General features: G+C 45.3%; 1 protein-coding gene across 6 annotated transcripts in view; it reads left to right on the top strand.

Moving 5' to 3' along the window:
* The first annotated feature begins 3823 nt into the window (after positions 1-3823).
* Positions 3824-16601, top strand: part of C5H8orf88 (chromosome 5 C8orf88 homolog) — a 46304-nt gene continuing 33526 nt past the window's right edge. Inside the window, exons 1-2 of one of the 6 annotated variants that reach the window (XR_008844303.1) lie at positions 3824-3911; positions 16329-16421. Coding sequence is in view for 5 of the 6 variants with exons in the window: in XM_056522351.1 (XP_056378326.1) it covers positions 3854-3911; positions 16329-16421 (151 nt within the window). In the remaining variant the exon portion in view is untranslated. Of the gene's footprint in view, positions 3912-4175; positions 4304-4333; positions 4380-12480; positions 12556-16328; positions 16422-16601 lie in introns of those variants that run through there. The other 5 variants (XM_056522351.1, XM_056522350.1, XM_056522354.1 and 2 more) reach the window with 5 other exon arrangements.

Below are 16601 nucleotides of genomic sequence, written 5' to 3' on the forward strand. Positions count from 1 at the left end.
CCCACCCTTACATGGTGGCACATAGCATCTTTGCTGATGAGGTGGGATCCTACGTCTGTGCTGACTGGATGCAGGGGAAGTGGCTAACTTGTGTGGTTGCACCGCCAGGTTGTCTCAATTGTACGTAGGCAATGTATAGGCTTCAAAATATATATCGGCCGAAAGAATCAAACCTTGTCCAGTATTAACGCCTGTGACTTCTTGAACACTAGAAAATCCATCTGCAATGTCATAAATAGCTGAACATATATTGTACAATGCATCTAGGTGGAGCCGCGTTGTTCAAAAGCCATAGAGCTTCAGCAAAGATCCTATAGCGAATTTATTTACCAAATGTAATTTCGGGAATTTTAGCCAAAATGTAACCTTGTTAGCAGGATTAAGAAATCGGGCAATGTGGCAATTTTTTTTTTCTCCAGATGCCAGAGCACAATAACCTGTATTTCTGTTCTGTTACCTGTTTGTATGATGTATATTACTATTAGCTTCTTTAGGAATCTCTTGTATCTTTTAAATAATACTAATAAAGATTATTATACAAATGAAGGTGAATGTTCTTTTATTTTTTATGTGCCTTTCCTGGTTAAAGGGGTACTCCGCCCCTAGGCATCTTATGCCTTATCCAAAGGATAGGGGATAAGATGTTTGATCGTGGGGTCCTACTGCTGGGGCCTACCGCGATCTCTGCTGCGGCATCTGAGACATCCAGTGCACGGAGCAACTTTGCTCCGTGCCGGATGAATGGCGATGCGGGGTGGAGGCTCGTAACGTCACTGTCACGGCCATACCCCCTCAATGCAAGTCGGTGGGAGGGGGCGTGGGTGTGATGTCACGAGCCTCCGGCTCCTGCACCAAACTCTCTAAACAAATGCCAGGTGCGGCAGGGAGATCGCAAGGGTCTACAGCGGCGGGACCCCCACAATCAGACATCTTATCCCCTAAAAAAATCACCTGGCTATAGTTAAGGACAAGAAACTGAAGCCTTTGTACGTCATTGGGGTTTGTTGGTCGTGGCTGGTTTATTAAAAATATCATTACAAAAGAAAAAACACGAAAAATAAGTGTGTGTGAAGGAGGCCTTAAAAGGGTTTACCAGCCTTAGGCCTTGTCCAAATTTGACAATAAGGGTCAGGATAAGAGAGTAGATGGAATCTGGCGATGATGTGCCTCTTGACCACATACTCTTGTGGACACCTCTGTGGCATGTTTTAAAGTATTCTCCACTGCATGGGATGGGTATTTAGTGAAAGACTACCCCAGCACAGTGTAATCAGGCAGAGAAAGCTCGTCTAGAGGAGTTTGTTTGAAATGCGTTGGTACATGTCATGGCCCCTTTAAAGGACCTCTGCAGCCTAAATACACATCCCCTATCCACAGGACAGGGGATAAGTGTTTGATCGCTGGGACCCCCCACGATCTCCCGAACGGGGCCTGGCATTGCCACGCTGTGCTGCGGCTAATGCGCGTAGCGTCGATCCTCATTGAGGTCGACAGTACGCCCCCTCCCCATACAGCTCTATGTGAGAGGTGGGGAGGTACGAAGGCTGCCTCCCCGCCTCTCCCATAGAACTACATGGAGGAGGCGTGTCGCATAAAGCTGTGGCCGGTACGGGAGAGCTGCGGCAGAGCCGGGGCCCCGTGCAGGAGATCGCGGGGGTCCCAGCGTTTGGACCCCCCGCGATCAAACACTTATCCCCCTGTGGGGGGATAAGTGTATTTAGGCTGCAGATGTCCTTTAAGACCCACGCCTTTTTAAGGCTGGGTTCACATCACATTTTCTCCCATACGGGAGCGCATACGGCAGGGGAGAGCTAAAACCTCGCGCTCCCGTATGTCATTCATTTCAATGAGTCGGCTGTAGTGAAACGTTCGGTCGGCTCATTTTTGCGCAGTAAGCGCTTTTACAACCGGACCTAAAACCGTGGTTGACCACAGTATTAGGTTTGGGAAAAAAGCGCATACGGCGCAAAAATGAGCTGACCAGACCAAACATTTCACTCCAGCCGGCTCATTGAAAGGAATTACATATGGGAGCGCATACGAAGGCATACGGGAGCGCAAGGTTTTAGCTCTCCCCTGCCATATGCGCTCCCATATGGGAGAAAACGTGATGTGAACCAGCCCTTAGACTGAAAACACAATGGTAGACGTTAACTACAGGTGCCCTCCATAAGAGGTCACCCTGTGCTATGGCACACACAACTTTTTTTTCATTGAAGGCTTATACTCGGGATAGAGCATCAATATCTGATTGTAATCAGTGGGGTGCCATCATCTGCCACAGGACTGATCAGCTGTTTGCCGGAGCTAGAAGTGGACAGCTCTCTGCATACAATGTAAGGAGTGCACCAAGAGCCTAATATACATATTGAGGATGGTGGCACCTAGGAGGAGAAGGTAAACTCCATTTTGATCAGCGTCACCCGCTCTAACAGACAGTACCAGCAGGTCAGTGGGTGATGCTGTGGACAGATTCCCTTTTAAAAATAACCAAGAGCACCGTTGGCTAAAAACACTAATGGGAAAAATAAGGTTCACCGAGACCTAATGGGCTTCAGATTCGGTGTGGACATTCTACAGACAGCGGTGCATCGGCAGAACATGCCGGCCCTAGGACTGCTCAGAAATGTGTCGTCTCATAGACTGCAATGCATTTCCACGCAGAATTCACAAAAACATTGAACAGGTTCAATGTTTTTGCAGACGCGGGAATCAGGATTTCCGTGGGAGCAATATCTGCTGTGTGAACAGAGCCGCAGAATCCTATTGATATCTATGGGACTCTGCTACTGCGGAATGTCCATGCGGAATATTAATGTGGAATTCTGCAAGGACATTCTGCCGTGTGAACATACCCTAAGAACGGGTTCACAGGGGCGTATTACAACTGTGGGTCTGATGAACTGACACCTATCAGGCCTAGACTTGCACCTACCCCATGACTGACAAGTAGGAGTCACACCCTGCACATGATGGGTGGACAAGTAAGGGTTACACCCTCTCAGTGATTGGCAGGTAGGAGTCCCTTTCTCCATGATTGGCATAGTTCCACCCTCCCCATGATTGGCAGGTAAATAGTCAAACCCTCCCCGTGATTGGCAGGTAAATAGTCACACCCTTCCCATGATTGGCAGGTAAATAGTCACACCCTCTCCCCCATGATTGGCAGGTAAATGGTCACACCCTTCCCATGATTGGCAGGTAATAGTCACACCCTCCCCATGATTGGCAGGTAAATAGTCACACCCTCCCCATGATTGGCAGGTAAATAGTCACACCCTCCCCATGATTGGCAGGTAAATAGTCACACCCTTCCCATGATTGGCAGGTAAATAGTCACACCCTCCCCATAATTGCCAGGTAATAGTCACACCCTCCCCCATGATTGGCAGGTAATAGTCACCCTTCCCATGATTGGCAGGTAATAGTCACACCCTCCCCCATGATTGGCAGGTAATAGTCACACCCTCCCCCATGATTGGCAGGTAATAGTCACCCTCTCCTCCATGATTGGCAGGTAATAGTCACACCCTCCCCATGATTGGCAGGTAATAGTCACACCCTCCCCATGATTGGCAGGTAATAGTCACACCCTCCCCATGATTGGCAGGTAATAGTCACCCTCTCCCCCATGATTGGCAGGTAATAGTCACACCCTCTCCCCCATGATTGGCAGGTAATAGTCACACTCTCCCCATGATTGGCAGGTAATAGTCACCCTCTCCCCCATGATTGGCAGGTAATAGTCACCCTCTCCCCCATGATTGGCAGGTAGGGGTCACACCCCCCACTACCACATGATTGGCAGGTGTGTCCTATCTTCTGACTCAGGACGATCGCCCGTGCAGGAGCCATGTGTGGTGCTATGGAATATATGTCGCGACATCGTGAGGCCAGGACACACAAAGGAGGTAAATTTGTTACTGTGTATCCGAATATAGACTTACTAAATGTGCATCCATGATAATCTATAGAATATATAATGCACTAGGTATTTTTGTATACAACCCTATTTATCGCGATATAGCCCGGGTGTTTGATCGTGTCTGTTCGCAGACACTTATCAACCAACAAGTCTGTACAGAAAGCTTCTCTGCTCAGGACTGCAGTGACACAATGGCCGCTTTGTGTAAGGCCCCTTTCACACTATAAAGTTGTTCCGAGGTAAAGTCGCAGATAGGATACAGTACAGGATACGCGCACTACTTTTCCTGTCACACGGGGATGGGCTGCGCGGAGGAGAGCTGCATCGCGGATTGATACAGCAGCGTGAAGGGATCTGTTGAAAGTAACGGGCTATTCGGTATGTATACAGGAGACTGTGCCCTCTTATATATAGTTCATATAGTGAGGATATCGCGATATACAGCTAGATAAAGGTTCAACCTCTCTCTCTTACCCGTTGTTGCCTTTGTCAATACGTTGACGTTTTTCCTTGAAACGTAGAGAGCAGAGGTGCTGCGGTTCTTCAGTGAAACAGCGCCACGCCTAGTCACCGGTTGTGTCAGGAATTACAGCAAAGTAGAGCCAATGACTGTCTAGGCATGCTGGGAGTTGTAGTTTTGCAACATTTGGAGGTCCACAGTTTGGAGACCACTGACGTAGAGATATGTTCCCCAACTTGTGGCACTTTAGCTGATGCAACTACAACTCCCAGCATGTCCAGAGACGCCGGGTTACTTAGTTGTATTGTGCGAAAATCCTGGACTTGGTTTGTACCATTAGGCTGAGTTGACATCCGAAAACTATGAATGGTGTGCTGACCTATACCATAGCGTACCCTGACCGGGCCCATTCATTTGTATAGACCAAATGTAATCTAATATGGCCGCGTTTGCCAACCAGGTGCCTCCAGATGTTTCAAAACTACAACTTCCAGCATGCCCGGACAGCCAACGGCTGTCCGGGCATGCTGGGAGTTGTAGTTTTGAAACAGCTGGAGGCACCCTGGTTTGAAACACTATAATAAAAACTATATTTGGCTTGTGTGAGTGTGACTGCTTCCTGGAAATGGGCCAGACGGTCACTATTAGATTACCGTATATACTCGAGTATAAGCCGACCCCCCCTAATTTCACCCCAAAAACCCAGGAAAAGTTATTGACTCGACTATAAGCCTAGGGTGGGAAATACATCACCCAGACCCCGTCATCATCCCCCTCTTCATCATCACCGCCTGTCATCCTCACCCTGTCATCATCCCCCCCCCCCTTCATCACCGCCTGTCATCATCTCCCGCCACCCCCCCCCACCCCTGCCCCCCCTTCAAAACCGCCTGTCAATCCCAGTGGTCTTCAACCTGTGGTCCTCCAGATGTTGCAAAACTACAACTCCCAGCATGCCTGGACAGCTCCTTCTCCGCTCCGGGCCGGCCCCGGACTAGTGACGTTGCCTTGACGACGATGTACAGGGACGTTCATGCGTAGGGACGGACGTCCCTGTGCGTCGTCGTCAAGGCAACGTCACTAGTGCGGGGCCGGCCCGGAGCAGAGAAGAGGGCCTCCCGGTGAAGATGGACAGCCCGGAACGACAAATCCTCCCCACCGGACGGTCCCTGTAGCATAGATGGCCCGAACCAGCTCACCCTTCCTTCCCACCGAGGGGAGCTGAGTAGAAAACTGAAGGGGGGTCTGGATGATGACGAAGGCCGCAGTGGTCTTCAACCTGTGGACCTCCAGATGTTTCAAAACTACAACTCCCAGCATGCCCGGACAGCCGATGGCTGTCCGGGCATGCTGGGAGTTGTAGTTTTGCAACATCTGGAAGTCCGCAGGTTGAAGACCACTGATGAAGGGATTGACAGGCGGAGAGTTCACTCGAGTATAAGCCAAGTGGGGGCGTTTTCAGCACGAAAAATCGTGCTGAAAAACTCGGCTTATACTCGAGTATATACGATACTTGTTGGCCAGATGGGGTACGCTGTGGTATATGTTGGCATACCATTTGGCCAGTTTACCGACATAGACCACAAGTCTAAAACCATTATCAGATCTGAACCTGGCTTGTGTTTTATTTCTTTATATTTTTTTTAATTATATTTGGAATAACATATCGATATTGATGTCAATACTATTTTATTCTTCAATGTCATAGATATTTTATTTATTATTATTTAATTATAGTAATTATTGATTATTGGCAATAGAAAGAAATGGTTGCGGGCTTACGGCACTCACCAGTGGCGCAAAATTTAACTCTTCCTTAGTCGGTCGTCAAACAGGGTACGGCATTGGAGGGCGCTGTATTCGGTTGGTTGTTTCTTGAAGTGGCGGTCAAGTGTGTGCCCTCCTGCTCCATGGTGGTCCTGCCTGCAGAATGCTCCATACAACTGTCTGCGCTCGGCCCATAGAAAATGAATGGAGTGACAGCAATTAGAGCTGGGCGGTATACCGGTTCATACTGAATACCGGTGTGTTTTTGTCTTACGATAGGAATTTTTCACATATCGCAGTACCGTTTCCATAGCAACCAACTCCAATGCGTGATGGCGTAGAGAAACGTCCGGCCGCGCAGCGTCTCTGGGAAGTGTAGTCCGAGCCACACTGAACTGATTGTCAGGAGCTGGGAGGGGACTACAACTCGCGGCGGGCAGGTGATTTCCGGGCGGGCACGGGAAACTCAAGCAGAACTGCGGAAACATGGAGTAAAGTTACCTGGCGGCCTGACAGAGACCCCAGGTACCATGGTGAGGACCCCCGACCACCTGACACTATACCGTTAAATACCGTGAAACCGCCATCATTTAGAAAAATACTGTAATATACTGTACATTTTTGGTCATACCGCCCAGCTCTAACAGCAATCGTGTACGATCGGTAGCTATATATACAATTGGAAACTGGCCAAACTTAGGCGCTGCGTTCACACTGCCGTCTAGACCCGTCCCGTTCTTCTCCCGTCAAAAATAAAAACTGACTTTAAAAAAAAAACGGACAATAACGGATGCAAACGGATGTTGTCTGTTTGGATCCTTATTGTTCAGTTAATAAACCGGAAAAAACCATTTTTTTTTGTTCTGAGCTCATAAGTAAAAACGGATGACATTAAAGGCTCATCCGTTTCCATAGACTTCAATGTTAAATTTACTGTATCCATTTTTTCTTCCGGTACTGCATGTACCGTCTTTTCTCCTGTAAAAAAAACAAAACAGAAATGAGTGCAGACGGATGTGGAAGGATTGTTTAAAAAAAATAAAAATAAATAAATCCTGTTGACATCAATGGGATTATTTTACAACTGTTTGTAATCCATTTACAAGCAGCAACAACAGAACCTAAACTGGGGGGGGGAGGGGAAACGGGACAGACGACCATGTGATTGCACCATAAGTCCGCCGCTACCAGCAGACAAACTGCGATGTGCGAGTCGCAGTGTATCCGCACATCGCGGCCGCTCCCCCGGCTCCCTGAGCTACACAGAGAGCGGCCTCGATGTGTGCGAGTACACTGCAGGGTAACTCGCACATCGCAGTGTGTCTGCTGGTAGCGGCGGATTGACGCTATTAGCAGGCACAAAGAGGGCAGCACTTTAGGGGCCTTTGTCAGCGGATCTGCAGCTGCGGATTCGCTGACAAATACGCCCGTGTGAACGCACCCTTAGATTACATTTGGTCCATGGATGTGAATGGACCCCGTCAGGGTACGCTACAGTATATGTCATCTGGTTGCATCCATTTTGCATCTTGCACGGTTTTGTCCTTTTTTTTTCCCCCCATACCCAAAAACGTAGCCTACCACAGTTTTTGGTCTGGGTGAAAAACCGTATTGAAACGTATACTTTTTATTTTATTTTATTTATTTTACATGGGAGTCAATGGGAACAGTAGAGAACCAACCGTATGTGTGTACGGTTCCATCCAGTTTTCACCGTACGGTTTTTGACTTTGCACAGTTTTTTTTTTATGGAATTTCAATTAAGCAAGTAAAACTTTATTCATAATGGAGTGAAAAGTTAAAAACTTATACATTTTTTTCTTAAAAACGGATGCAACCGGACATCACTTTTCAAACCGTACGGTTTAAAATATGTACACACGTTTTGATACAGTTTTATCAAAAACCTGATACGGGAACTGTATTGCAAAAACGTGGTGTGAATGCAGCCTTAACACCATAAGTCACAGCAAGACTGTGTTTCTGATGACCTGAACCTGACCTAAACAGCTGTCAGATCCGTATCACGTGAAAGCGCCCTTGGTCTCCCTGTATTACCAGGGTATAAACCAAGTCCCTAGCGTTTAGGATTTGTGCACAGTATAACCACCATGTCTGGACATGCTGGGAGTTGTAGTTTTGCATCAGCTGGAGAGCCACAGGTTGGGAAACATTGCTCTACAGTAGTCTCCAAACTGTGGACCTCCAGCTGTTGCTAAACTACAATGCCCAGCATGCCCGTTGGCTGTCTACAATGCCCAGCATGCCCGTTGGCTGACTAAAATGCCCAGCATGCCCGTTGGCTGACTAAAATGCCCAGCATGCCCGTTGGCTGACTAAAATGCCCAGCATGCCCGTTGGCTGACTAAAATGCCCAGCATGCCCGTTGGCTGACTAAAATGCCCAGCATGCCCGTTGGCTGACTAAAATGCCCAGCATGCCCGTTGGCTGACTAAAATGCCCAGCATGCCCGTTGGCTGACTAAAATGCCCAGCATGCCCGTTGGCTGACTAAAATGCCCAGCATGCCCGTTGGCTGTCCAGGCATGCTGGGCATTGACGTTTTGCAACAGCCAGAAGTCCACAGTTTGAAGACCACTGTTCTAGATATATCAGTTTGTGCTCTTTTCATCAATTTAGTATTTTTTGCATTTGGAGGGGGCTTGGATTGCGCAAATAGATTTGTTGCATTTATAATCTGTGTAAAAAAAAATATATATATATATATATTTTTGCGCAAATCTACTCCATGGAGACACGAAAACTGCAGCTTAGGTGTGAAAAATGACAGGGCAGTTTTTTTTTTTTTTTTGTTTGTTTCCCAGGTCAAAATAACCTCAAATATATGTTGGAAAAAGTAGCCTAAGCGTACATTCACGTAATCTGCTGCAAGTTTTTACAGCAGTGGGAGGCTGCTGCGATTCTTGTGCTCTTAACCCCTTAAGGACTCAGCCCATTTTGGCCTTAAGGCAATTTAATTTTTACGTTTTCATTTTTTCCTCCTCGCCTTCTAAAAATCATAACTCTTTTATATTTTCATCCACAGACTAGTATGAGGGCTTGTTTTTTGCGCAACCAGTTGTCCTTCGTAATTACATAACTCATTATATCATAAAATGTATGGCGCAACCAAAAAACACTATTTTTGTGGGGAAATTAAAACGAAAAACGCAATTTTGCTAATTTTGGAAGGTTTCATTTTCACGCCGTACAATTTATGGTAAAAATGACGTGTTCTTTATTCTGAGGGTCAATACGATTAAAATGATACCCATTATTATATACTTTTATATTATTGTTGCGCTTAAAAAAAATCACAAACTTTTTAACCAAATTAGTATGTTTATAATCACTTTATTTAAAGACCTATAACTTTTTTATTTTTCCGTATAAGCGGTGGTTTGAGGGCTCATTTTTTGCGCCATGATCTGTACTTTTTTTTTATACCACATTTGCATATAAAAAACTTTTAATACATTTTTTATAATTTTTTTTTAAATAAAATGTATTAAAGTAGCAATTTTGGAATTTTTTATTCTTTTTACGTTCACCGTACAGAATCATTAACATTTTATTTTAATAGTTCGGACATTTACGCACGCGGCGATACCAAATATGTCTATTAAATTTATTTTTTACGCTTTTTGGGGGTAAAATAGGAAAAAACTGACATTTACTTTTTTATTGGGGGAGGGGATTTTTCACTTTTTTTTTTTTACTTTTTTTGAATTTTTTTTTTTACACTTAAATAGTCCCCATAGGGGACTATTCATAGCAATACCATGATTGCTAATACTGATCTGTTCTATGTATAGGACATAGAACAGATCAGTGTTATCGGTCATCTTCTGCTCTGGTCTGCTCGATCACAGACCAGAGCAGGAGACGCCGGGAGCCGGATGGAGGAAGGAGAGGGGACCTCCGTGCGGCGTTCTGAATGATCGTATCCCCGCAGCAGTGCTGCGGGCGATCCGATCATTCATTGAAATCGCGTACTGGCGCAGATGCCGGGATCTGTACTGATCCCGGCATCTGAGGGGTTAATGGCGGATGCCTGCGAGATCGCGGGCGTCGGCCATTGCCAGCGGGTCCCTGGTTGCGATTAGCAGTGCATGACATGGGCATCGCTCCGATGCCCGCGGTTATGCACAGGATGTAAATGTACGTCCTGGTGCGTTCAGTACCACCGCACCAGGACGTACATTTATGTCCTGCGTCCTTAAGGGGTTAAAGGGGTACTCCACTGGAAATTTTTTTTTTTTTTTATCTACTCAACTGGTGCCAGAAAATTAAACAGATTTGTAAATTACTTCTATTTAAAAATCTTATTCCTTCCAGGACTTATCAGCTGCTGTATGCTCCACAGTAAGTTCTTTTCTTTTTTAATTTAATTTCTGTCTGACCACAGTGCTCTCTGCTGACACCTCTGTCACATTTCAGGAACTGTCAAGAGCAGGAGCAAATCCCATTAGCAAACCACTCCTGCTCCGGACAATTTCTAAAATGGACAGAGGTGTCAGCAGAGAGCACTGTGGTCAGACAGAAAATAAATTAAAAAAGAGAAAAAACTTCCTGTGGAGCGTACAGCACCTGATAAGTACTGGAAGGAATAAGATTTTTTTTAAATAGAAGTCATTTACAAATCCGTTTCCTTTCTGGTAGTTTAAAAAGAATCATGTTTTCCAGAGGAGTACAGCTTTAAAGCTTACTTGTCATATCACAGAAAAATAATTATGCTATGTTACTCACTAGATTATACAGATGTTTTACATACGTGTTTTTTTTTTATTTTTTTATGTGTCTAGCTTCAGTATTTGGCTCACCAATCCCTCCGTTCTGCTGCTCACTCATTATTACATCCAGGAAGGGTTGTGTTTGAGGCAAGCAATCAGCCCGCCCTCGCTCGCCATGCATTCACTTCCTCCCTGAGTCTGCCATGCTGTGCTGGGTCTCTTCATCCAAATACTGCTGGCTGCTCTGTAACCCCCTCCTCTCTGTTTTCATGCTGCAGTCTGATAGGACAGGAGTGAGCACAGAGGGGTGCTAGTACCGCCCTCACTTACTGGACTTTGTCCCAGACTGTGCTTTAGCTGGGTCAAAAATGATTCTGCAGAAGGGCAGGATTATGTTCTGGATGGTATGGGGACCTCTAGTGGTCTTATTTTATAATTTTTTTATGAGTCTTGATTTCTATATAAAAAAAAATGTATAGAACATTTTTTATACAAATACATTGACCCCCGACCTACAATGGCCCCGACACACGATCAGAGGCCATCGCATGTTGAAGGCAGCATCAACATACAATGCTTTTGTATGTCGCAGCCATCGCATAAAAGGCTATCCGGCAGCGCTACCTGCTTCAGCTGCCACCGGATAGCCGTTTACGGTGCCCCGTGTAGTCCGCTGACGATCACTCACCTGTCCCTGTTGCTCCGCAGTGTCCTCTTCAGGATCCCCTGCATTGCCGGAGCTCTCCTTCGTCGTCATCACGTCGGCGCGCACGCCGCCCCGTCATCCAATAGGAGCGGTGTGCGTAGCGATGTGATGGCGGCGACAGAGAGCGAGGATCCCAGGGAAGCAGAGATGTCCGGAGCGGAGGGGACACCCCGGGGACGCGGCGACAGCGATGGACGGTGACATCCAGGGCAGCGGTGACGGTCCGGAGCGGCAGGGACAGGTGAGTATAACCTCCTATACTTTCCATTGCACGGATCCCTGAACATACGATGGTTTCAACTAACGTTGGTTCATTTGGAACGGATTACCATTGTATGTTGAGGGACCACTGTATATTAGAATATAAAATAAACATATAAAAAGTTTTTAATTTTGACAGTGCCCATTTAAGGGGTTTTCCGTTGTTTAGCATTATTACATTCCTAAAGGTCATCCCCCTGCGCAAAGTGCTGAATACCCTTGTGCCATTACTCTACAACAGTGGTCTCCAAAGCGTGGCCCTCCAGCCGTTGGCTGTCTGGGCATGCTGAGCTGTAGTTTTTCAGCAGCTGGAGGCCCACAATTTGGAGACCACTACTCTAGAAGATAGGAATACCGTAACACCTATGTATAAATTTGGCACTACAGTATGGAAGCAGGAGGGGGCGCTGTTTGTTTGCTTCCAGCCTTCCTACAGCATCTCTATGTATTGATGAACATCAGAGGAGAGTCTTGGGTATGGGATCAGCTCTTGTTATTCAAGAGCCTTTCATGTGAGCAGAGTTTGCGGGGGGAGGGGACCACCCATAGGTGGGGAGAACGGGCGAGTCAGCAGAGGGTGGCTCATCGTGGTAAGTTCTCTGTATTTCCAGACTTTATTCCCGGATAAATGGTTCAGATCACGGAGGGCGTCCAGTTTAAGGCTGACTCACTATAGTGTTTTGGATGGGGCTGCATGTTCACAGGTAACTGCTTTCCTGCTTTTTATTTTTATTTTATTTTTTTAAGGATTTTTTATAGGATTTTTACTGTTGTTTGTTTTATTATTTAAATTCTAGTTGATTTCTTTACACTGTCATCCAGCATTTGATAGACGAGCGGTATTGTGCTGTTTGGGGACTAGAAAACCCAGCATGTCATCACATTGTGTCACATGATAAAATTACTGTACACAAGGGGATTATTGAAGTTTTTAATTTTTTTTATTGTAATTTTATTTTGGATCTAGTTTTCTTATTTAACAGAATATTTATTACGGCTTTGTTTCAGTTTTTTGTGCTTTTATGCCGGTGTTGTTATGTTTCCATGTGCTTATGGCTGAGCGAGCACACTACACTGTCAGTCTGGGCAGCCATGGTTGTTTTTCTGCTGAATTATCCTCCAAAGGCCTCTGATCTCCAGTGCCAACAGTGAAACCCGCTCGTGTTTACCCTTTAAAGCGGATATGTCGCCTAACTATGTCTTATGTTAGGGCAGTGACTGTGCTGTGTGGCTGGTACTAGGGCTAATATTAAAGGGGTTATCCAGGAAAAAACTTTTTTTATATATATCAACTGGCTCTAGAAAGTTAAACAGATTTGTAAATTACTTCTATTAAAAAATCGTAATCCTTTCAGTACTTATGAGCTTCTGAAGTTAAGGTTGTTCTTTTCTGTCTAAGTGCTCTCTGATGACGCGTGTCTCCGGAACCACCCAGTTTAGAAGAGGTTTGCTATGGGGATTTACTTCTAAACTGGGCGGTTCCCGAGACACGTGTCATCAGAGAGACAGAAAAGAACAACCTTAACTTCTGAAGCTCATAAGTACTGAAAGGATTAAGATTTTTTAATAGAAGTAATTTACAAATCTGTTTAACTTTCTGGAGCCAGTTAATATATAAAAAAGAAGTTGTTTCCTGGAATACCCCTTTAATGTAGGCCTGGCACTGTTTTAGAGGCATTCTGGGGTTGTGTTGTTGTAAAGGGTTCTGCCTGCTGCATTTCCTGCAGGTTCCATGTTTCAGAGGAAGCAGCTTGCACTGGGCTTCGCTGGAGTGGAGGCTGCAGGGAATTGAGAAGTACTTTTATTAGAAAAAAAAACAAAAACATAAAACTTGGTTTAAAAGAAAAAAAAATTGTGAAGTAGTTGATTCACCATTTCATTTATTATTTTTTATTTTTAGCTATAAAGCCAGGAATTGATAAAAAAAAAACAAATGTGTTTCCTTAAAGGGGTATTCCAGGCCCAAACTTTTTTTTTATATATCAACTGGCTCCGGAAAGTTAAACAGATTTGTAAATTACTTCTATTAAAAAATCTTAATCCTTCCAATAGTTATTAGCTTCTGAAGTTGAGTTGTTGTTTTCTGTCTAACTGCTCAGTGATGACTCACGTCCCGGGAGCTGTGCAGTTCCTATGGGGATATTCTCCCATCATGCACAGCTCCCGGGACGTGACATCATCATTGAGCAGTTAGACAGAAAACTTCAGAAGCTAATAACTATTGGAAGGATTAAGATGTTTTAATAGAAGTAATTTACAAATCTGTTTAACTTTCCGGAGCCAGTTGATATATATAAAAAAAAGGTTTTGCCTGGAATACCCCTTTAAGTCTTTTTATTTGGCTAAAAAACCTGCATGAAAAACTGCATGTATGAACCCAACCTAAGGGGTAGCTTGTTCTTATTGCAACACAAACTTTCTCCGGCCGTAGACAAAACAGCCTTACGGTACGTTCTCACGAGCGGATCCCCAGCGTATTTCACGTTGCAGAACCGTTGCTGAAGGACCGCTGTATGGAGCCTTTACATGCCTGCTCGGAGCGGCAGTCGCAGTATACTCGCACGTCGCGGCAGCTTTTGGTTTAGCTCATAGAGAAGGGGGAGTGGCCGCGATGTGTGCGAGTATACGGTGTATGCTTGTAGCGGCGTATTGCCGCTCCGAGCAGGCACATGTAAAGGCAGCATACAGCGGTCCTTCAGCGGCGGATCCAAGTCTGTTCACATATCCTTATTTTTTTTGCTGCAGAATTGCTGCAGCAGATTTTGCTACCCATGGAAGTCAATGGTCAGCAGGAAACACTGCGAGTTTACAAGCAAATCCATCCGTCTGAACACACCCTCAAAACTCGTTCACACGGGCGGATCCACAACATATTTACGCTGCAGATCCGCCATTGATGGACCCCTACAGTGTGCCTCAGATGCGCATGCTCGGAACGGCAATCCGCAGCTACGAGCAGACACACTCCTGCGATGTGTGAGATATACTATGTGCAGGATTTTAAGCTGCAGATTTCATTTTAAACTAAATGACTGAACACAGATTCAGATCCTGCACATCAAATATGCGCAGGATACTGTACGTGGGAATAGTCCATTAATGTCTGCCTGTCATTCATAAAAACGTAAAAACTTTTGACATGTACCAGAAATGTGAAAAGTTTTGATTAGTCGGGGTCTCAGTGTTGAGATTCCCTCGATTACTATAACAAGCGGGGGAGACATGTACAGTAGTCATTTCCCGTCTCACAGTGATTGCTGGAGATTAGAGATGAGCGAACTTACAGTAAATTCGATTCGTCACGAACTTCTCGGCTCGGCAGTTGATGACTTTTCCTGCATAAATTAGTTCAGCTTTCAGGTGCTCCCGTGGGCTGGAAAAGGTGGATACGGTCCTAGGAGACTCTTTCCTAGGACTGTATCTACCTTTTCCAGCCCACCGGAGCACCTGAAAGCTGAACTAATTTATGCAGGAAAAGTCAGCAACTGCCGAGCCGAGAAGTTCGTGACGAATCAAATTTACTGTAAGTTCCCTCATCTCTACTGGAGATGTCTGCGAGGCAGGGAGTGAAGAGTCATACCACATGCTTTTACCTGCCTGTTCTAGTGATAGGTCCCCACCAATCAAAACTTTTCACATGTCTCTGTGACATGTCAATAGTGTTTTGCGGTTGCTGCTGTTTTTTTTTTTTTTTACATGACAGATAAGAGACAAACCTTTTAAAATCCCCTTCCACTTGCTATGCCAGTGTTTCCCAACCAGGGTGCCTCCAGCTGTTGCAAAACTACAACTCCCAGCATGCCCGGACAGCCGTCGGCTGTCCGGGTATGCTGGGAGTTGTAGTTTTGCAACAGCTGGAGGCACCCTGGTTGGGAAACACTGTGCTATGGTATCAAAAATAGCAATTTGCATTCGTTTTGCCGGACAAAAGAGAAACCTAAAAGAGTATGGCCCTCATTTACTATTGCAAACCCGACATGCCTTGTCGGCTTGTGCTCTCGATTCTGGCGCATTGCGCCAGAATTGAAAAAACCTCGACTAACTCTCCATTTTGCTAAGAAAACCTGAAAAAAGGGGTGTGACCGGCGGGGAAAGGGGGCGTGGTCACCGAAAAGGGGCGTGTTCCCGACATTTTCACAAAAAAAACACTATATTTACTAAGGTTTCCACATAAAATGTGGTGGATTTGAGCTGAGGAAAACCAGACAGATCAGAACATGTGTAAGGAAAAAAAAAAAAAAAAAAAAAAAAAAAAGGAAAATGTAGGGAAACCTTAGTAAATACTGTGGAAAATAAATTGTAGGGAATTAAAACCCACAAAGAAACCTACACAACACTCTTAGTAAATAAGGGCCAATATGTCTGGGGACTTCTGCTCCTTTTGTTCTTTTTTTGCTCAATAAATTGCATGAAAAATGCCATTGCGTGTGTGTGACATTAGTTAACCCCTCAAGTGACTGTCATATGGTTCCATTAGGTTGTGATTTGCTGCTTGAAATGGATGCCCGACGACTGATCCGCAAACAGCTGCAGCCGGCAAGGCCTATTCGTCGCATTCTACCTGGCTCCGGTGAGTACATACTCAAGGGGTCACTTTATAGTACTATTCTGCACGTCTAAAGGACAATACACAGTCATGGTGGTTGTGTAAGGGCCTATAACTTCAGACAACATATGGGAGTACTGATGGGAGTATAGTCAGGGAGTAGTGATGGGAGTATAGTCAGGGAGTAGTGATGGGAGTATAGTC

Source organism: Hyla sarda, chromosome 5 (assembly GCF_029499605.1).
Source record: "Hyla sarda isolate aHylSar1 chromosome 5, aHylSar1.hap1, whole genome shotgun sequence".
Classification (NCBI taxonomy): domain Eukaryota; kingdom Metazoa; phylum Chordata; class Amphibia; order Anura; family Hylidae; genus Hyla; species Hyla sarda.